Raw genomic sequence first — 23,533 nt, forward strand, 5'->3', positions numbered from 1 at the left:
GGGAGGGCAGAGAACCGACCCATGTGTAAGGGTCGGGGACCGGATGGGGGGGCCCAGCAGCTGTACAGGTGCAAACAAGGTCACGACAGCGACCGCATCAGTTGTGCACAGAGTAGGGCTAGCGTGAGCGTGAAAGCTCCCCACTGTCCGTATGGGAGAACTCCCAGAGGACAATCACTCAGACAGAAGGTGAGTCAGCGAGAATCGGGAGTAAAGAGCACGGGGAAGACCAGGAGGCCGCCGTGCAGATTTCATGACAAGCCACTTTGCAAAGACACAGAGGAGGAGATGCTGTCGGGATGAGATAAACCGGCTGACACGTAGGCCTGTGAGATAGCCTCGCACTGCCAGTGAGAAAGGCGCCGCGCCGACAGGGGAAGCCCCTTGAACTATTCCCTGCAGTGCACAAACAGGTGCTGTGAACGGCGCCCGGCGGCCGTGCGAGCTACATCGCAGGAGAGCGCGCGCATCGGGCAGAGGAGGTGAGACATGGATTCATCCTCAGACCCATGGGGGGAGGAAAGAAGCCCGAGAGAGTAATCACCCACGAACAGAAGTAGCTGGTGATGCTCGTAGGCATGAAGGCTGGATTAGGGCGCAGGACAGCGGAGCTGCTGTCAACCTGGATCTGGAGACATGATGGAGCCACAGAGAGGGCAGCCAGATCGCTGACCCTCTTGGCCAACGTCATGGCGATGAGCAGAGCAATCTTGGCTGAAAGGAACCACAGGTCCACCTTCTTCAAGGGCTTGAAAGGGGCTTGGGTCAGGGCATGTAAAACTAGTGGCACCGAAGCCTTAGTGGCAGGATGATATGTAGGTATGTATGTATGTAGGTTTTCACCGTACTGAAAGCAAGGCCTCTGTCTGTGAGCAGCTGGATGAACAAAAGCAGCGGACAGGCTACAGGGTCCAACTCCTCAGTAAGAGGACTGAGTAGAAGTGGCTCTGGACCCCTAGATGGTGCACACCTAAACTCTCCAGATGCCGCCACTCAGCGGCTGGCCAAGGAGCGGATAACTCCTGATCGCGTCTCCCGCCTGAGAGAAGGCATCCCCTCTCCAGGGAAGTTTCCATGGCTGACCTGACAGCAACCGCTGGAGGAAGGGAAACAAGGACAAACAAGAGGAGCGAAGTGTCGGAATACTTTCCACACTATGAGAAGCTCCAACACATTTATGTGGAGAGGCATGTGAGCCCACCACAGACCGCCAGCCCATCAGGGAGGCTTCTGTGAAGACCACTGCAACGGCTCCAAGGTCAGAGAGCCAGAGAGTAACCGAACGGCAGGTGGTTGTACTGATACTGGACGCCCCGGAAAGACAAGTGAGAGAAGCGCAAGAACTTCCTGTGTGCTGGGATGATGGGAACGTGAAAATAGGCGTCCTTCAGGTCGATGGAGGTCAGCCAGTCCCCCTGGCGCACATACTCCAGCACCTGCTTTAACGTCAACATGCAAAAAAGTCTGTCCATAATCGCTGTGTTGAAACGTGACAGGTCCAATATGGGTCTCTCCCTCCCCCCCCGTTTTTTTCCTGCAGGAGTAGATCCCCTGGGCGTAGACAAAATTTTAGCAGTGCCGCACAGGCATGCGTAGGGGTAAACCCAATAGCAATGGCCTTAGGGGGCGAAGCCTACACGAAATAGAACTTGGCCTGAAGTGGTTATTCGCATGTGACAGCTTATGGTAGATGACTATTCAATTCACGGGAAACAGCTCTGGTGGACATTCCTGCAGTCAGCATGCCAATTGCACGCTCCCTCAAAACTTGCGACATCTGTGGCGTTGACATCTGTCAGCATCTTGATATTCCACACCTGTGAGGTGGATGGAATCTCGGCAAAGGAGAAGTGCTCACTAACACAGATTTTGACAGATTTGTGAACAATATTTCATAAAAATAAGACTTTTGTCTAAATAGAGAAAGTTTGAGTTCAGCTCATGATGAATGGGGGCAAAAACAAAAACGCTTGCCTGGATTAGAACCACCATGTCAATAGGCCAGCCTGGAGAAAAGCTTATGACACAGTTCAGTATGTTGCATTATTAGTAGTCCTATGCATTTTACTCTTACTCTTTACTATTTATAAGTGAGTCAAAAAATATTAAACAGTATGAGGAATATAGACAGATGGTGCTGATTTATTGGTTTGATTGCATTTTTTAAGGAAATGCTAACTACTGTATAAGAGAACAATGACGATGAAGTCCAAGAAGTGGACCTTGTACTCATAAAGGTGGAGGAGGACTACAGTTACATCACAGACCTCCAGAGTGCTATCCTCCTCCTCCAATGGTTGTCTGCTACTGAAGATGCCTAGAAGCAGAACTAGGAGACCTGATGATTCCAGGGGGTTCTGTCAGATGTCCCTGCCATCAACTGTATTGCCAGGTACGGCAAGGTGGACAACAAAAAGTAATTTGGTCGGTTTTGAAATGTGGTAATCATGTCAGAGAGGTTATTATAATACTAAATCATTTCCATAGCAGCGATACGATGCTACGTGAAAAGTCTGAACTGTCTTAATAATCAGTCAAGATACTTCTGGACACACCTTATCTGTGTTTCTGTAAATATTTCTTTTTTATTATGATAATGTCTATAAGTTATCTATTTGTGATATAGGTTGTATAGCAGTATAATTAACAATAAACAAGTGTTATACCACTTTTGGTTGTCATTATTTGATGGTTTTGCTGCAAGTGTGTAGAAAAGGAATTTATCATTTTTTGTTTAAAAAAGAATGAATATATTATCCAGAACAGGGAAAATATACTTTGTATTTATTCTACCATCCTGTGAATAAAATAAAAAGTAAGTACAGGTATTTATCCACACAGAGGATGAAATTATTTGTATAGCAGTTAGTGACATTGTATCTTAAACCCTGCTAGGGATAAAACCTTTTTATTGTCCTAGTGGATCAGGAGAATGGTAACAATGCTTTCAGACACAGCATCACAGCATCACAGTATCACGACTCTGTGAACAAGTGCTCCATATTGATACACTACAAACAGTCTGTTACTCGGTCCTGGGTCTGGAAGATTAGCCATTTGTGGTGCATGAAAACACAGTAGTCTGGATGTTGTCCACAGTCCTCAAAATGTGGCCTGTAAAGGAATATATAACTGCGCCCAAACTGGAAGACTGGTGCATTGTGACAATAAATGTACCTACATACCTACCTGCCAACAAGACCCTCCAAGAAATGTCAAAAAAGCCAAACAAAGCTGAGTTGACTCATTTGCTGAACCTGGAATTTGAGTCTTGAAGACCCTTCATCACCTCTGAGGTCTTAAAGGAGCAAGACAGACCAACAAAGATTCTAGAGGCTTACCCATGTTTCCGAGACCTGGATCATGTGAGTAATGTTGGTCCTATTCAGTCCACATTCAGCTCTTCCAAGGACTTATTTTAGCATGACATAATTGGCATAATGTTCATATACCTTAGACATTATAGATCTTTTTGAAGAAGTCAAAGTCCTTAGTCATCAGAATGTTTGACGTGGATTAGCAGTGAACATTATTTTTTTCCAGTGAGTTTTCTTTCTGTATCTGAATCTATTTTTCGGGTGCTGGATAAGCTGCATTGAGTCATCCAACCAACCAAATCCAGGTACATCTCTGAGATGAAGAGCAGATGGGAAACCTTCTATTAAAAGGTCCAGTTTTTTGGGGTAATGAAGAAAGCCATTAAGCCTCCTAAAACTTTGAATGGAGGTGAAGTAACAATACATTGACTTCTTCATTTTATATAATAATGTGTCATTATTTATGGTACCATCTTGTCGTATGCCTTTTCCATTAAACCATTGGAGCATGTCACTATGGAGGACCGATCCTGCCACAGGCAGAAATAAATACAGAAATAAATAAATGCTCAATAAATAAATAAGCATACACACAAAAAATAAAGTAAATAAATAAATGTAGGTAGTAATTAAATTATACAAGGAGACATAAATGTATATATTTTAATTAGTGCCTTTACTTATTCACCTTTGTTATAATTACCTTATTTATTTATTCTCCATTATAATCTTCAACTTTATTTATTAATTACTAATTTTTTTAATGTATTTATTTATGTGTGTGTTTTAATATTTTTGTCTGTTTTATTCTTCCTTTGTATTTATTTACCTTATTTATTTTCACCCATGGTATTTATTTCTGCCTGTCTTTTTTAAATTTTTGTATGCATTTCTGCCTCATTATGCAAATGAGGAGGGGCTGTGTCTCAAGGGGTCATCTTCTCTGCTATTGGTGGACCAGTCAGACAGGAGAGCTCCTACTCTGCCTGCAGACATCAACGATCTTGCCCCTCACACAGTCAGATGGCTTCCTTCAGTGCACTGAGGTGTTTAACAACTCTGAAGACAATACTACCAGCAATGTCTTCCTTCTCTTTTCACGTAGACGCTCCGACAGACAGTGCTTTCAGTTTGCTGCATGCATGGACACAGAACTGCGGTATAGGGAGAAGCACACGGTCAGCTGGCTGCAGCTAAATCTGGAGTGCACTCGTATTCAATTCTGTATGGTAAATTCAGTTTTAACGGAGCAGAGCGAGCTGACAGGCAGAGTTAGAGACTTTTTCTGTCCGTTTCTCTCTTTACAAAGACGCATGTTGCAGTCAGAGTCTTCTCTGAGATGCGAGCACCACATACAACACAATTTATCAAATTACACAACGGATATACAGTATGAAAATAAGATTGATTGGATTATACTCACAGGAAGTATAAAACCTGTTACATGCGTCTATTAAAAGTAAAGTAACACAAAAATGTCAGGGAAATTACTTTACTTAGATTTAAGTACTGCAGTTGTACATTTGAAATACCTTCCTACCTTTCTGATAGGAAGCCTTCTTGAGGTGGTATAAAACATTTCTTCTTATATTCTGATTTGAGTTGTGGACAACTATGACCACATGAATTAAAAAAATTAAACATTTCACTGCCCAAGTCAGCTATAACACAAGTCTTGTTCATCAGACTACATGCTGTACAGTATTTGACTACAGATTTTGTCCCAGGATTTATTATGCATTTCTTCTTCTTCGTTGCATGATTTAGAATAATAAGGTGAGAAATGGGTCTATTCTGAGTTCATCCGACACTGCAGCAGCTAATAAAGTCCATTTAATCCCAAAAACGCTTTTCTTTTAGGCAGGCTGGAGCAGAAAACAACTCACCTTTCTCAAGTTGTACAGTAATGTCACATGTGTATGAAGGTGGATCAAACAAGCTAATCTTAAATGTCAAAGTGGAGAGGAGCCTAGTAGGCCTATTTATTTTCATTCATTACACAATATGAATAAGCTATGCAGACAGTTGTAAAGAAAGAACATCTTTTTCTTCTGTTCTCTACTTGTTATAGTTACACAGTATTAGGGGTGTGGGCTGTATTAAAAGTATCCACTGTTCTCCCATGCTCTAACACACAGTAACGATGAAATGTGTGCTGTTCTCACATTCTTCCTCTGTATGTACACATAAACAACAAGGCAGGGAAATATAAAAGGAATTTATTTTATTGTTTGGGGGTTATTTGTTGCTCTCCTTCTTCTTTTCCTCTGATGAATATGGTTATGTTCTCCGCATGCCTCCTCCTGTGTTTTCTGTGTGAGACAGAAGTACAGTAACTAACGTTAGCCTTCATTAAATCATTTCGACTGGTTAAGTGCAGTAAAGTTAACTTTAAATTGACTTCACCACCACACATAAAACACAGCTTAATAGCAATCACATTTAACAGAAGCATAAAATTCTTCTTAATGGTAACTGTTAAGATTAGTTTATTTTTTAGTCACCACCACTAGCTTAAGATCTTTAGCCTATATGATGTTATCACTACATAAATTAGCCTAGCGGCTAACGGACTTTTACTCTCCTCATAGCTTAACAGATTACATGTATTATTTATAATACTCACCGCTGGGAAAGTCACTGCATCTCCCAACACAACACCACGTTTGAATTTTCACCCTGAATGGCGTTTTTGTTGAAACAGCAGCTGATAACAGCAGAGCAACGAGCTGCGCCGTGTGGGAGCATTTCCCATAAATACTCGAATAGGAGTGCACTCCAGATTTAGCTGCGGCTAACTGATGTGGCTCTCAGAAACAATAGCTCACTTTCTTGCAGTTCTGTGTACGGATAAGTCGCTAATTGAAAACTCTGTAGGTCAGAGTTTCCACATGAAAAGAGAAGGAAGAAATGGCTGGTAGTGTCTTCAGAGTTGTTAAACACCTGAGCGCACTGAAGGAAGCCATCTGACTGTGTGAGGGGCAAGATCGTTGATGTCTGCAGGCAGAGTAGGCCTAGAGCTCTCCTGTCTGACTGGTCCACCAATAGCAGAGAAGATGACCCCTTGAGACACAGCCCCTCCTCATTTGCATAATGAGGCAGAAATGCATACAGAAATGTAAAAAGGACAGGCAGAAATAAATACCATGGGTGAAAAGAAATAAGATAAAAAAATACAAAGGAAGAATAAAACAGACAAAAATATTAAAACACACACATAAATAAATACATTTAAAAAATTAGTAATTAATAAATAAAGTTGAAGATTATAATGGAGAATAAATAAATAAGGTAATTATAACAAAGGTGAATAAGTAAAGGCACTAATTAAAATATATACATTTATGTCTCCTTGTATAATTTAATTACTACCTACATTTATTTATTTACTTTATTTTTTTGTGTATTTAATTGGATGCTTATTTATTTATTGAGCATTTATTTATTTCTGTATTTATTTCTGCCTGTGTCAGGATCGGTCCTACATATGTCACAGCTGTGTTCCAAGCCATGCCACTGCTCTTCCCGTCCAGCACCATGCCACCTAAAAGCTGGGCTTAAGCATTGAGGCTCTTTTCCATGTCCTTATGGTGAGATTTACAGACTTACTGCAATATTTCATACTATATGTTCCAGTTATTCATGCATTCATTTTATGTCAGCTTTAGTTACTTGGAGATAAACTGTTATGCATGTTCAGTCAGGCAGACTGGGTCCAAGGTAAGCCCCCTTGAACTGTGGGCAGCCGTAAGAGCTTGCTCCACTGCAGGCCAGAGCCCAACCTGCAAAGAACTTCACGTGATTGGTAATCCTCTGTTTTGCAGCCCTGCTGCCCGTGTTACAGACTGTCTCCAGCTAACTGGGGAAAGTGGTATGCAATAATCCCCTTCACCCCATCCCTCCACATTTACCCCCCAGCACCGCAACAATACCCTACAGAATTGGATTAGAGGATGCATTTTGCAATACTCTCTACACCTACTTTCTTCATATTTAGCTTTTTTTAGTTCCTTCTCTGTTTTTTTCTTTGAAGACTGTTAGTGGAAAGACTGTTTACTTCAGTTCAGTGTAATTCTTGTTTCTTTTTTCTAACACCTCAGAAAATGGGGATTGATTCTGGAGTCAATATTTCAGAAGATGGAGGAAAAAGTGTCTTTACCCAACTGGAGCACAACATAGTGGCTGCATACCTTATCACTGCAGGTAACAAAGAGAAGACCACCGCCCACATTACAAATATATGATTTAATTCTGACTATGATGAATAATGTGAGCATTCTGTTGTTTCAATGTGATTTCTATGCTTTATGTTTTCGGTAGAACCTTGTAGTCAAGTAATGTAACTCCCAGGCGTCAATGGCATTTCAAAAAAACTTGCAATCAGTCATTGTTTAAACATACACTCAGTACATCTCACTATTAAGTGTCAAGTTTAAGTTAAGGTAATGCATTTATGATCATGGCAGATAGTGTTTAACATACCACCATGTCCTGTGTCCTGCCGGTGGATATAGGATTAGGCTACTAAAACGCTTGGTTTAGGGTTATGGGGTTATAGGGTTTTTGTGTTTGAAGTCACAGTTGACTTTTTTAATATTTAAAGGGGTAAAATATAGTTTTTAGCGGCCACTAGCGGTGAGGTTTTAAGATTGCAACCAGGCATGTGCTTGTACGCGTGCTTGCTTCATGAGTGAGCATAATCCAAAACAGAAGTGCTTTCATTCAAAAATCCCACAATTAACGCATTGGCATGCCGACTGTGGCTTTTCTCCAGACATGTTCAGGCAGATATATGCTGGCTCCGTACCTTTCAAACAGTACAGCTGGCATAAAGGCACAATACTCCAGAAAAAAAATAGGCAGTGACAGCGGCTGTAGACAGACAGGGAGACAGCTTCACATAACATGCTGAAAACTCAGGTGAACTCCCACTGCAACGTTACAGTAACATTTTTATTAGCTTGAGGTTGAACTTATCCATGCTCGTTAAATGATAATATTACATTTTCTGCATTTAGCTGTGATCCATCAGAGTTAGCTCGCCCGCTGCTTTTCAGTAACTAACTTTACTATCTGTGTATCTTTCACCTGATGCTCAGCAATGTGAGCACATCTAACTTACATGTATTGGATGATAATGAAACGGTTAGTGACCTGGACTGAATATTATAAATGAGATTGTTGCTACACTTTATAACAGTTAGACTGCAGTAAATTACTTTACTGTAACGTTAGTGGATGGCTTTTCCTCTGTGAAGTTGTTGCCTTTTTGTTGCAGTAGCCTATTTTATGTTATATGGCTCACGTTAGTTACAGCGACTGACAGGTAGAATCTATGTACCTGAGTATTGGTAAAACAACAATAAATCTAAATTGAACGTTACGAAGCAAACATCGGCAGGTCCAAGCTAATGTAACGTTGGCTGTCTGCCCTGCCCTGCATCACTATAGGCTAGTAAACAAATCGCTCCACATTTGCTTTTTACCGTTACATCCTTTCTTGCAGGCTAAATCAACACTTTGACATAATACCGGTGGTACACAGGATATTGATATGGTTTTGCGTTAGTTGGTGAAATAATGTGGAAAGCTTCACAACTTTGCACAGGATAATGATAGCAATTGCTTACTGGGAGCTAACGTGACACTCTCTGTAAAGGCCTTTTCACAAGGGAAGCGATTTACGCCTCTAATAATTCATTTTCAATGATAGGCGAGTGTGTAGGTAGGGAGGCACGGGCATTTTGAAAGGCAGAGCAACAAGCAGGCGCGTTCCTGTGAAACTGTTGCGGTTGTGCTCATCTCATGCACAAGCCCGGCCACTGCCGAAGTTGAGTTGCCTTGAAGTTTTTGTAAGCGACACGCAGCACAAATCACTGGTCGAGAGACAGATCCTAACTGTTCCAGAAATCTGTCACTGTTTACTAAATAGTTATCAGGACATCAACAGGAGGGAATTTGCATGGCAGAGGCTGGATGTATAAGGTAACGTTATGTATAATTTTAACTTGAGTTAAATAGGCTACAGCTGTATATCCCACAGAAGCCGTTGCCATGGTTACTATACATTCTTCCATTTACTTGGGGAGCGCTTGTCTTCCTGCCTGTGTAGTTGCTTGGCCCCGGACAGGGATAGTGTTGTTTCCCATCTGAAAAGTCCTTAACACAGCCTTTCTGATGTTCACTGTTTTCACCAACATCATCTAAATCTCGTTTAGTCTGATGGGCTTCAACACAAAAACCTTTATTGTTGTTTTGTATCCTTACGTGGAGTTTATGTTGGAATCTGTGTTGTACTGGGAGCCGGTTGTTTTGTGGTGTTAGTGGACTGCACGTCATTAACTGCGGTATTGTCACTAGCAGTCGGAGAGAGGCTCTGGAGCGCGTACAGGGCTACATCCTGATCCAGTGTGCTCACATAAGAAGCCGAATAGTGGCTCATGCTGGAAACTCAGCTAAACTCCCACTGCGACGTTACAGTAATATTTTTATCAGCTTGATGTTGAACTAATCCATGCTCGTTACATGATAAAGTTACAGTGACTGCATTTAGCCAAAGGGCTACATCATTAGCTCGCCTGCTGCTTTCAGTAACTGTCTTTACTATCTGTGTATCTGTCACCGGAGGCTCATCAATTTCAGCACCGCTACATGTTTTGGGTGATAATGAGACTGTTAGTGAGCTGGACTGAATATTATAACGAGATTGTGTCACACTTTATAGCAGTTAGACCGCAGTAAGTAAATTTACTGTAGTGTTAGTGGATGGCTCTTCCACTGGGTTGTATATTATGTGGGTCATGTTAGTTACAGCGACTGAGAGGTGGAGAAGCTGTGTACCAATAAAAGGCAATAAATAAGGTTGAAATAAAGAATAGGAATACTTGCCTTCAGAGTTATTAGCCAAACCCGCCAAGTAGATCATTTTAATGTCAGATTACAACCCCTTCACACACAGGCAATAAAAACAGGATTAATTTTAGTAGAAAAACTACATATAGCCCCTTTTAACATAACCATAAAAATGTTAGTTGCTATGAGTGGATATTGTAGGAAAACACAGGGCACTATGACACAAAACTATGTCTGCCAAGGAGTTGTTGTCAAATGTTGAGTATTCTACCCTGTGCTCTGTTTACCTTGGTTTCCTGGATTGTTCCCTAGTGGAGCTCAGAGGCATGTGGAGAGGAGCCAACATTGACTTTTACAGAGAGGCAGTTTAGTCACAGGTTTCTGCTAAGCCGTGGTTAGGTGACTCAGTTCCTATTTAGACCATAAACGTCCTCTACACACCAGCCCTTGCTTCTCGGCCTGCTAGCAACCAGCTAGTCGGCATCCACCAGTCTGCCTACCTGCCTGCCTACCTGCCTGTTCCCCCAGTCAGCCCGCTTGCTCTCCAGTGGCTAGCCACATGCCAGTTTCCCGGCCTGCTAGCACTCCAGCAGCTTACCAAAAGTAATTAATCCAGATCCCCGTATGGGCCACCACTCTGTAACAATTTACCTTACACCAAACAGCAAGGGAAAAGTACATCACGCAAAATATAAGGTAACGGGCCTGCTTATTTTGATCAAACAAACCCTACATAAGTCAGGTAAACATTCAAACTGCAACTGTATACACTTGACAAAATTGTACATTAACGAAATAAGTCCATATGATGGGTTTAACAGCGTATATTTAGAAATATATCAGGTTTAGACCCCGTTGGGCATCACGCACACAAGTATTTCTCGCTAGAGGCACGGCCGCACTCCGACACATCAAACAAACATTGCAAACATTATCACCATTTCCCACACACATTTACCCTTCAGAATTGGTGACTATTACAACTTGCCTGTTTCCCAGCCTGCTAGCCTCTTGCCTGATCCTCCACCTGCTACTCCTGTGGAAAGTAATTTAGAGCAGGAGAAAGACACTGAGACAATCACTCTCTTCGAATTCTTTGCCTGGAGATCCAAGGAATCCGAAGTGGCATGAGCTTCTAGCCTTGAGGTAGTTAGCCAGGAGGCTAGCTATCAAGCTGTCTCCAAGTCCACTCCACCTTCAATCAAAGGTTCTAGAAGGAGACGTGGAGCCTGGCCAACTCCTGCTCCAAGGTCTTCGTCGGTGGTCCGGCCGACTCCTGCTCCATGGTCTCTGATGGTGGTCGGGCCATCTCCTGCTCCAAGGTCTCTGTTGGTGGTTTGACCAGCTCACGGCCCCAGTGTTTGGACACTGGTCCACAACCCTGTAATCCAGTCACCAGTCCTCAGCCTTGCAACCTTCTTTGTGCTTCCCTGTTCTGCTGCTTTACTGCTGGACTTCAGCCCTCCAGAGAAGTTCCACCCTTATTGCTGGCCCCTTGCCCGGGTCTCGTCTTGGTCCTCCGTTTCCAGAGTGTCGTGGACCTCCCTGATGGCCCCCTGCTTGACCACCAGAGAGGTCTTTCATTCGCCGCCGGCCTCCTGCCAGGGACCTGGAGGGGTTCTACCCTTGCTCTCTGCCCCCTGGTCAACCCCCTCACCTGCTTGGCCTACTGGCCAATCCTCCAGCTGCCCACCTGACCTGCTCAGCCTGTCGATCTGATATGGACTCAGGGACTTTGAGTTTTCTGTACCTCTAAATTATTAGTTGTTATTTTTATTAAAATGTTTTTTCACATGCAGTTTTAGTTTAGTTTTACTAAAAAATGTGAATTTAGTTTAGTTTTAGTAAACTATAATCACCTTGCTAACTTGCTCTCCAAGATGGTGCTGAGTTAGGTTAGGTGCGCTTGTTTGTTTTTTTTGTGTGTGTTAATTCAGTTTTCAGCTGTGATTCCTGGAGCTCTTTCACCAGGGAGGAGCTCATGAACATCAGGGGAACAATTCCAACAGATTTAATTCCCACTTTTCTCGCGTCATCAGTGGAATTATTGGACATTTTGGTGAAGGGTTCTTTCGCTGTCGTTCGCGCTTTGAAACGCCGCAGGAGAGGAAAAAGAGCAGGGTTGCTCGTGCTTCTTCGTCGCAACAAACTGGACGAACTTCATCTTCTGGTGGGGAAAAACAGAGACTTTTATTCATCTTCTGTTCTGTGCTTCACGGAGACGTGGCTGTGTGAACTGATACCGGACTCCGCGCTGCAGCTGTCAGGCTTCCAACTGTAGAGAGCGGACAACGACACAGAACTCTCTGGCAAAACAAAAGGTGGAGGTGTCCGTTTTTATATTAACAATGGCTGGTGTAGTGATGCAACACAACAGTTAGCAGTGCCTATCACGCCGTCACATGCGCTCCACTGGGACACTCTGATCACATGATGGTCCATCTGATTCCTGCTTACAGGCAAAAACTAAAGCTCTGTAAACCTGTAGTGAGGACATCAAAGAAGTGGACTAGTGAAGCTATTGAGGATCTTCCAGTTTGTTTGGACTGCACTGACTGGGACGTTTTCAAGAAGGCTACCAACAATCTGGATGAGTTTACAGAGGCTGTGACGCCCTACATTAGCTTCTGTGAGGACACATGTATACCAACACGCACCAGGATGAGTTATAACAATGACAAACCCTGGATTTCAGCTAAACTCAGACAGCTAAGGTTGGAAAAGGAGGAGGCATTTAGGAGTGTTGACAGGGCCAGGTGCAGGGCGTTAAAGTACAGGTTTAGCAAGGAGGTGCGAGAAGCTAAACGACTGTACTCAGAGAGACTAAAGAACCAGTTCTCTGCAAACGACAACGGTCTTTTCAGGAGACAGAAACCCCACAAGACAGCTGGGCCGGACTCTGTCTCCCCATCCATCCTGAAGCACTGTGCTGATCAGCTGTCTCCGGTGTTCACACTTTGGCTCAAAAAAAGGAATAGAGCACATGACTTCTGTTCTTGATTTATAAATTGACTGACATTCACAGACCCTTTTCAAAAAGGAATAACGATAAAATGAATCGCCAAAAATGAAAAATGGGCCGTTTTGATTGGTTTTTCGTTTTTTATTCTGACACCAATCCACCAGTCACTAGTGACTTTGTTTGTGAGGCCACAGAAATGTTACAAGGCTTTCATCAAGTTGGAGTTTTCATATGATAAGTATAATCCTCACTCCAGCCCTGCTCACTCACTCTGTTTGGTTTCATTGCAGTCTGCTCTTTAGCATTCAGAGGTTCCACTGCAGACGACAAGGTGCCTCTGTGCATCAGTCGTTTCGAACACAGCCTCCAGTCTTTGGGCCATGCCCCCTTATTTGCATACACTCCGCAATCCTAAATGTCCAAATGCCTAATCCTAAATACCAAATGCCCAATCCTAAATGGCCAAATGCATTTTTGATTTAGATCTACAGTTTTAGACTTTTAATTTTAACTCTTCCAATCTGATTGAATCTCTCGGAGCCCATCAAGTTTGTGGTAAGAGTGGGTTTATTCCACATCTGCATTTATGACAAAGGACAGTAGTGTAGAATCGTCATCTCATGTGGACAAACAGCGCATGCTCTGTCTGGAAAGACAGCATCAAGTTAAAGTTAGCTAGCTATACTGGAGAGATTTTCTACTGGCTATAAAACACATAAACGATTGTCATAAAAACATGGTGAGATTAATCAACGACACATAATATTCAGCCATAGAAATCTAGCTTAACTTTTACATGCTTTTCAAGTAAGTTAGCATTGTTTAGTCTACGGACACGTTACCTAGAGCCTAGTTCACACTACACGATTTTTAGCCCGATTTGTCCCAATTTAGCCCGACCATCAGGCTGTGATCAGGAGTAAATAAGCGGTTGATCGGCGGTCGCCAGTTGTTATGTGTGAACTACACAACGAGGCAGCTGGCAGAACAGGCAGCTATGTTTTGACTGCCAAACACTTTTTTACTCACCTCCAGCTCTCTCTGTGACACAGACAATCATATTCAACCCATATTCTTTGTCTTTACAATTTCTATCTTTATAATAACAACAGCTGTTTCTTGTGTAGGTTTGTGTCATTCCCCGTTTCACATTTCACATGTGTTTTCATGACAAAATGTCGCTGTCAGCTCCTGTAGTGTGTGACCCCCTGTCACCGATCAGTCACGTAGTGTGAACGCCACAGCAACTTCAGACCCGTCACAAGACGGCAAGTTGTGTAGTGGGAACAGCACGGCCATTGGCCAATGCTGAAAGTCATGTAGTCTACTCGAGCCTTAAGGGAAAATACTCCGTTGCTTTGAGGATTAATAATCCGTAATCCTTAATCGTACCTGCAGAGTTTGCTGTAAGTACGATTTTATAACAGCAGGTGGCATAGTAGTTTACTTTGTTCCTATGAGTCTAAAAACTTGATTTGACTGACATTTTTTCATTACAAGCACCAGTTTTTCCTTCTCTGTTAGAATTCCATCCATCTTGTACTGATCATGGCGTGCTTTCTGAATAAATCTGAATGTTATAGCCTTGCTTGCATCAGAGAGCTCTTGTTTGTCTACATTCCCTAAATTAACCAGATCACAGCATTTGATTCGTCATAGGAGGAAGTAGAGATAATGACATTAATGAGGGCTCTGTCCCAACAATTATCACAATGTAATGCAGCAAATATTAATAAATATTATTAGTGACACCTGTGTTTGACAAGTCTGCTGTTCCACAAATGAATTTCACAATTCATCTAATTCTACCCCACCCCCCACTCATGTGCCCCATATGTGGCAACTGTTGTATAATCAATGTTTTAATATACAACATGTGTATGTACCAATATCAACAATAACTCTAAAAATCACCACCAAGAGGCTCATCAGAAGAAGTTAATGTTTGTATTCTACTTCTTGTAGATGAGAGTGTTATGAAGCATCAGAGGAAATGCACCTTTATTTAGCCCTCAGTCATTGTGGCTTCTGTTTAGAAGGAATACAGGATCAGATGTTGCAGGTTGGACTTTTACCTCCCACATTGTGACATTGTATGTTTTGTCATCTTTCTCTTCTTAGGTGTCATTAGTTTAACGAGTAATATCGTGGTGCTGCTAATGTTTGTGAAGTTTAAGGAGCTCCGCACTGCCACAAACTTCATTATAATCAACCTGGCCTTTACTGACATAGGAGTGGCTGGTATCGGCTATCCTATGTCAGCTGCCTCGGACATCCATGGCAGCTGGAAATTTGGCTCCACTGGTTGTCAGGTAGGTAGAATGTAAGCGCCTTTTTACACACGTTATGTTGTTACTGGAATAACCTACATCTACACTGAAAGGTCATGTAAAGGCCACCCAATTAAATGTTGAGACGAGGGAGGGTGTATGTTCTGTACGTTTGTGTGTGTGTTATGGTGGTGGTGGGGGAGAAGGGGCACTATACATCTTCAATCATTTTAAATATATGCTGTATTCTCAGAATTGTATTCAACGACTCACCATGGTCCCACCATGCACTTCCACTGCACAATACCTAGGTAATGTTTGCAGACTGGTTTACTTGGTTTACTATTTTAAATCACTGAGATTTAAACAAAAAAGATTCCATTCCAAATCCCCCCCAAAACAAAGATCAGTTGACAGAACATACACTGCACAACAAGGCTGTATAAGGTGAGAACTGAACCTGAACCACATTGTCATGAGGTTGGTTTTAGCCCCCTCCTTTGCTCGCCCTCGGTAAAATACTTGTTTGAAAGAATGTATTCACCTTTTCTGAGTTGGCCATGAGACTAAACCTGTGAGCAGGCTGACACGTTTGCTTTAGCTGTTGCACTGCAGCAGGCCACGTGTTTGGATTCTTATGGCAGATTATGTTTTTTTTTATCAGTCTTTGTTGCTGTACAGTGAAACTGAGCCATGTGATGCTAATCTGCAATGAGAAGCAGAGCTAGGAAACCCAGAGCCAAATGTTTTTACCGGGCAGTGGAGGTTTCCCACACAAAACCTCCAGTGTACCCTTGCAATAACAATTAATTTGTCTAAAATGTTAACAAACTCTCCTGCGTTTCAGAGGCAAGCATACGTATGGCACCAAAGGTGTCTCTTTCAGGAAAAGTTCACATAAAAATACAATTTCATCTATTCAGTGTGTTTAAATCCCAAACTTTTTCAGCTCAACACCCATAAGAGAAATCTGTTGTCTCACTGGGAGCCAAATTTATATAAATACATCATGAATTGCTGTAACATCTACATTTATAAACTACAGATAAAGAACATAAACCATGAACTTAAAGTGTATATTAATTTATTTCTATATAAAAGTAAACAAAAAACTACAATGGTCTATTCTCCCTTTCTCAACTCTCATTTTCTTATCCCCTCTCATCGTCCCTCAGCATCAACACCAACATGTCTTTTTTTAATGATGTTGACATGAATTTAATGAGAGGTATGTGGCTGGTTAAAGTTTTCAACCAGCTGATCTATATTCTGGGCTCCGTTTTGAAAGTGCCATTCTGAGGTGGTGCGGAGCATTTAGTCTGTTTCTGTATTGGTTTTTCAGGTATGCTAGACTTGAAAAGCCAGTTTCACACAAGTTTGTGGTTCGAAATTGAATCAACACATCTTGAAGAATTCTTTGCAAAGAAAAAATAACACTTTAGTTTGGACATCATAGGATCGACAGTGACAGATGGCAGACTACAGGGCATACAAATTCTGTATTTATGTGAAGAGCAGATCAGGTTAAGGAGAAGGGAGAGTGAAAACCTCACCCAGCATCTGAGCTGAACAGATTAGTGAGGCAAAAATGAATGCTCATTCACATATGTACACATTGTAACATTATTATGCATTTTACTCTGCCATTGACCCATTTTAGGTCCTGAACCTAAGTTTCGGAAACATGGCACTAGAAGATTGTTGGATGTGTTTATCCCCCTGACAGCTGTTGGTTAGCCATTTTAACATTTATTCCTTAAAACTATCTAGTAGCTATTTCAAAGCTACTAGTACTTATTTATTAGTTACTAGTAACTATTTCTGTTTTGCTAGTAACAATGAATTAGATACTAGTACTTTTTTGTTACTAGTGACTATTCCATTAGTAACTATTTTTTAGTAACTAGTAACAATTTTTTTGTTAACTAATTGCACTTATAGGGCTCTGCAGTTCTAATATCACATTTTTATTAGTCACTAGTAACTATTTCAAAAGATACTATTAACATTTTCATTCTTACTAGTTCATTTTCTTTGGTTACATCATTTATTAATGGCTAGTAAAATATGGAAAGCTGTTTTAACATTTATTCTTTAAAACTTACTAGTCGCTATTTAAAAGCTACTAGTAACTCTACCATTAGGTACTAGTAATTATTCCCGTTTTACTTAGAACAATTGATTAGATCCTACTTAATTTTAGAAACTAGCTAACTACTAAAAGTTAAGTACTATTATCGGATCAGTTACAAGTAAAACAGTAATAGTTACTTGTAACTATCCTTTTATCCCCCTATTTTAGGGAAGCCACCCTAACATAGCCTTAAGCCCCCCAAATAACAATCTGGTTGTTTCCTCAGCTTCATAATTTAAATCCTTGCTGTGGTCCGGCACTAGGACCCTGAGGGAGGCTGGCTTTCATCGCTGCTCTGCCGAGATGTCAAGCAACTACACAGAAAGAGACACACACACAGCCACACACACACATGGAGAAGGCCAGAAGGCTGATTGATTTAAGGTAGTGAGTGATACCCAGTCAAACTGTAAGGTGTTGTTAGTGACTGTTACTTGCTGAACTTTAGCTACGTTTACTTGAGGTAAAGGAAAGGGGATATTTTAGTTGGCTATGGAAAACACTAGTGTTGATAATGTGAACGCCATTAATATTACCCATCTCTAGTAGCCTATTTCAAAACAATATCAGTCCACATAGAATGTTGTTGTCAGTGAAAAGTAAATGTTCTAGTGTTCCTGTTAATGCTGTTGTATATCCTTGGATTCATTGACCAGATGGATATTGAAGATATTTTAGGAGAGAGAGAGAGAAGCGGGAGATTGGCAGGGCAGCTGATTCTGAGGTCAGTAGTGGTCTATGGGTCTAAGGAAATGTGGGCTGGTTGTTTTCTTTCTTTGTTGGCAGGTCTGAACATCAAGGCAAAGCCTAAACTAGACTAAACTAGACATGCGAACTAGGTTGATTGGTGAACCTAAATTGTCCTTAGGTGTGAGTGTGACTGTTTTTTTTGTCTATGTCCATGCCCTGCGATGGATTGGCGACCTGTCCAGGGTGTACCCCGCCTTTCGCCTGATGTCAGCTGGGATTGGCTCTAGCCCCCCTGTACGCAGTATAAGTGCTTGACGATGGATGGATGGATATTGCCTAAATGGCTAGGCTGTACATGAGCATATACACACAGGAAAATATAATAAAATGAAAGCATACATACTACATGTATCGATACATATAGTAATCATTACTCCAAATCTTTTATTCCTTCCACGATTAGGTTATTAAATTCGGACAGTAGCCACTATAAATAGGATCCTTATCAACAGCTTACATATGTATGCTTGTATGCAAGCCAAACTACAGAGCAAAATCTCTCACTCAGAATCAACCAATCCACAGTGCAGTAACAGTAATTAATGTAATTAACTAGCATTCTTTAGACCTGCAACTTATCTAATCTAACTTATCTAAGGGGAATTAGACATGGTTTTACTTTATCACACATTTACATGAGCAGAACATGAACTCAGTCTGGCCTAAGTGAATTCCCTCTATGCAGCGTTGATGTGTCTAAAAGCTAACATTATATGGTGGTCAGAACCATTGTATGTGGGTAGGACAAGACCCACCCACTTTTTAAGACCAATGATATTGGATCCACTCACTTTTACTGTCTGTAATTCAGCACTTCTGTTTTTCACTTGTCAGAGTGTTGGCAATGAAATCCATTCCACTTGAGGAATGCACTAATAAATTAAACTATTAAACTAAAAATTAAACTTTTTACAGCCGTCACTTTCACACTGCTGCTTCTTCAAATATTTTCTACTCAGCTCATTTAGAATCCATATAAGTTAAACTCCATTCCTTGTTTTCACTGCGTGTGCTTGCTGCACTGCCGTGACACAGCGAGGTAAACAAAGTATTTTAGGATACCAGCTGCTCAGATGTGTCTTTGTGCTCACATACTGCCACTAAAAAAAACACTTTTTCATCATTTGTTCACCTGATGCTTTTAAAGGGATCATGTAGTATTTGTTGCAGCATTATATTACAGTTGCACTTACGCTATGTTGTTATAACATTTTTGCTAGGCTAGCTAGCTACAGTTATGTAAACATTAATAAACCAGAGTTAGCAGCTCTTTGAATCCCAGTCAATGAGAGAAGCTAGCTGTGGTACCAGTGCCAAATCTGAGGCACAAGGATGATATTAAATGAAAAAGTTGATCTACAGGAGAAACATATCTGAAAGCAACACGGAATGACTGAGAGCTGCACTGACTTAGGTTCTGTTGAGTTTTAGATTTCACCTGCCACCTGAATTTTGTTTCCCTTTGCATAAATAAAAACTTTTCCACCAAAAGTTGATGCAGGAAAGAGAGAAATTGGTGCAGTGTTTAATGTTCAAAATTTTCTGGAGGGGGGACTCCCAGACCCTCCTGAACTAACAGATTTCAGGATTCATGAGAGAGACTCTATTGTCATTGCATACAAAATACAACAAAATGCAGTTTAGAACAAAACATTGAACTTAGCAGCTTTAAAATAGCATATAAGCAATAATGATTTCTGTAAAACAGTGTTTAAAAACATCACATTTTGTTCTTTTGAGATATATATATATATATATGTATATATATACAGTTGAGGCCAAAATTATTAGCCCCCCTTATGAAATTATACAAAACTCTTGATTTCTCCATGGAATTGAACATTAACAACAAGTGTTTATAGTGTATTTGTTTCCAACATAACAAAGACTACATGTCCACTAAGTTTCATTAGGATATGTTATTGATGCATTGAGTTGAAACAAGGACAAAAATGAGACGTCAAAAGTCAATAGTGTACCCTTTCTGAGCCACAACTGACAACCTCTCACGGTGCTTTCAGACCAACCGCGAATTTTCGCCTCGTGACGCTTTCCTTGTGTGAGTACATTCGCTGCAAGTGTTCACACACAACGCGAGAAGGCAATTTGAAGACGATAATGTGAATAAACACAACTTGCCATTACTACAACTGTATGAACCCAAAGTAAACATTTTGCTGTGATTAAATAACAATAAACGGATAAACTGATGCCGAAATAACTACAACATGATTTTGCAGATTTGCAGCAGATTTGTTAAACATATGAATTCACGCTTTGTCAGGTCTGTCAGCAAGACAGCAGGACAACAACTTCTAAAATGTTTGTTTTCTGGATGGAGTTTGGATCGATCAGGGCTATGCTATGCTAACTTGGTCACAGTAAAGTACAATGATAGCTGGAATAAAGTTACAGACACATGTTTTCTGAACTCACCAGGTAGTTCAACCTCCTCAAACAAAACAAAAGATGCAAAGATTTTGCAAGCACAAGATACGCATACTCTGGGGGCAAAGCCCCCCCTCGTCTTTCAATCCTAGTGACGTCCCTGCTAGTAACTTATAAATAAGTATTAGTAGCTTTTAAATAGCGACTAGTAGGTTTTAAGGAATAAATGTTAAAACAGCCTGCCATAGTTGGTTTCACGTTAGTCCAAACGCTGTGAAATCAGTGATCAGAAATCTGAGACTGAGTCAGTGTGTATCATTTTGATATATTTTGTGTTTCCAAACTGATTTTCACTTCCATTTGAATTTGTATGCAACAATATTTTGCCAAAAATATAAGCAAATATGAAAACTTTGATGGACAACGATTTCAAATCTTTACAAGTTTATTTGTTACACCATAGTTAAATTTAGAGCTGAAACAAGTAGTCCATTGACAAGAATAATGATGTGCAACTATTGAGATCGATTCATATTTCCAGTCATTTTTCAAAAATGTTAAACATTTCCTGGTTCTAGCTTCTCATATGTGAAAACTTTTGATCAGAGACAACAACAAATGTCACTTTCGGCTGTGGTAAATTTGGATGGGCATTTTTTTTAAGTTAACATTTCTGTTTTTGTTTGTCTCCAGATCTATGCAGCTCTCAACATCTTCTTTGGCATGGCCAGCATCGGCCTGCTGACAGTGGTGGCCATCGACCGCTACCTCACCATCTGCAGACCGGACATAGGTATGTATTTACTGCTCCTCTTCTCTCCATGTAAGGGCATCTTTTCCACTGGGGAGGGAAGGGAGGATTTCCCCCTCACTTTTCAAAATCCTATTTTTCACTTGTGTCTTTATAGTCTTCTGTCCAGAGGACTGTGGTATGATGTCAGTCGCTCAAAGCTTACTACACCCTCCAGAGATCTCTTCTGTCTTATTTATTTTCTTTGTTATAATTTATTTCCTTGATAACAAATAAAGTTACCAATTTTACTAATTAAGTTACCAGTAAGTAATTTTATTCTCCCATTTTAAAAACTTGAACTCGTCAGTTGCTGAAAGACACTAAACACATAATATATTATGAATAACAGAATTATCCACTTTTTATATGATGCCTAAGTAGTAGACTGTAAATGTAATTTATGCCAATCATGTTACATCTGTTATTATTGATAAAACACTTACATCTTTCCCTATATACGGTATATGCATACATATAACAGAAAATTAGAAAGTCAATAAAAAATAAAATCAATACATGTCAGTATTAATGCATTGTCCATATTCTTGAGATCACAGGAATGTGAAAGAGTGAAAAGGGAGGGGTGTAGGAACAGCCCAGACCAGACACACATCACACCAATGTAGTGTAAAAGCGCTTTGAGTGGTCGAAAAGACTAGAAAGGCGCCATACAAGTACAGAGCATTTACATTTACCAATCTTCTCTCTGTATTAGTGGACATGTGCAAGTAGTTCTGGTTAATTCAGTTCATATGTCAAAATCACCATGTGGAAATAAAACTTCACATTCTTCACATAATATTAATTAATGTACATTTCACTCTGAATTACAAAGTTTGTATCTGTTTATTGTTCCCTGTGTGGGTTACTGAAGTCCAGATATCCTCCTGAGGGTGGATTAGTGAGCGTCATTTGGTTCGTTGTCACATATCTTTTATGTCCTCTTACTGCTCAGCTACCATATTCCAGACTATGGAAGTGCTGATAAAAATGTTGACATGCTTGTCAGAAATGTCAAAAATGTAATCTATATTTGATGTAAAAAGATGTTTGAATTGAACATCATTCAAAGATAAGACGTTAAACCACAGTGATCTTTGTTTCACTCAAAAACAACACCAGGAAACTAAAAATGATTTCAAGTGAGGTTAGTGCATTAAAATACAGAGATTCCATGTGACTTGACCTGTTCACACAGTCATAGAAAGATCAAAACCGTAGTCACATATGAGCAAACAATTCAGATTTGGGTCACTTTGGCCTGCAGTGTGAATGTAGCCTTAGACTAAGACACAAAACTCAAGACAACATACAACATTAAAACTGTAGAGATTTAAAACTTATCTGCCCCAGGTCTGGTGACAAGACCCCCCCATGGGGGAGCGGACTTGGAATCTCCCATAGAACCGGGAAGCACCCACAGACACACAGAGCCTTTCTGCCATCTTTATTGCTGGCAACACTAAAAGTTGCGAACAGGACCCTCCTGCCATGTGCCAAAACCGTAGCCACGGGGTGATCCTCCCCACCCCCTAACACAGGTGAGAGTAATCAGTCATCATTCTTCCCTTCAAGTGTCCGCAAGGAGATGGAGACTTTCCCCAAAGTTATTCATTACAATATGTGTGAGGTAGGTCTTCTTGCTGCCACTAGCCTAAATGTTACAGCTGTAGATTTCCACACCTGAAACAACACCTGCCTGCGGGTTCCCTAGCTGCTGCTGCTGAACTACTTTCTGTGGATGGCAGCTGAGGTTTACTCCTCTGAAAAACGTAATGTCCATAGTTCAAAAGCTAGTTAGCTAGGTGGGTCTTTGTGTCATCCAGCACTGCAGCAGCCCATAACAGGCATGTTGGAGTGCACAACTATGGTAAAACAAGAAAAGGTAAATAAAACTTCTAAAGTGCACAACTATGGAAGCCTTTTGTCATTCGAGGATGAAAAATGAACCTAATACTAACATATAACAATGACAATAATTTGTAATAATGTCACATAAATTGTATATAAAGGTCGATCAAACATAGTTATTCTTAAATGTTAAATGAGGTACAAAGGAACATGTAA

The 23,533-nt window shown here is 40.9% G+C and overlaps 1 protein-coding gene across 1 annotated transcript in view; it reads left to right on the top strand.

Annotated features, from left to right (window-relative positions):
- Positions 1 to 7,352: 7,352 nt before the first annotated feature.
- The window catches only part of rrh (retinal pigment epithelium-derived rhodopsin homolog), a 35,823-nt gene continuing 19,642 nt past the window's right edge, over positions 7,353 to 23,533 (top strand). The window contains exons 1-3 of the mRNA XM_038729381.1: positions 7,353 to 7,520; positions 15,253 to 15,443; positions 21,367 to 21,466. Of these exons, the coding sequence (XP_038585309.1) occupies positions 7,421 to 7,520; positions 15,253 to 15,443; positions 21,367 to 21,466 (391 nt within the window). The 5' untranslated portion in view covers positions 7,353 to 7,420. The remainder of the gene's footprint in view (positions 7,521 to 15,252; positions 15,444 to 21,366; positions 21,467 to 23,533) is intronic.

This window comes from Micropterus salmoides, unplaced genomic scaffold (genome assembly GCF_014851395.1).
Source record: "Micropterus salmoides isolate LMB-PRFRI ecotype aquatic unplaced genomic scaffold, ASM1485139v1 Ms_hic_scaffold_19, whole genome shotgun sequence".
NCBI lineage: Eukaryota > Metazoa > Chordata > Actinopteri > Centrarchiformes > Centrarchidae > Micropterus > Micropterus salmoides.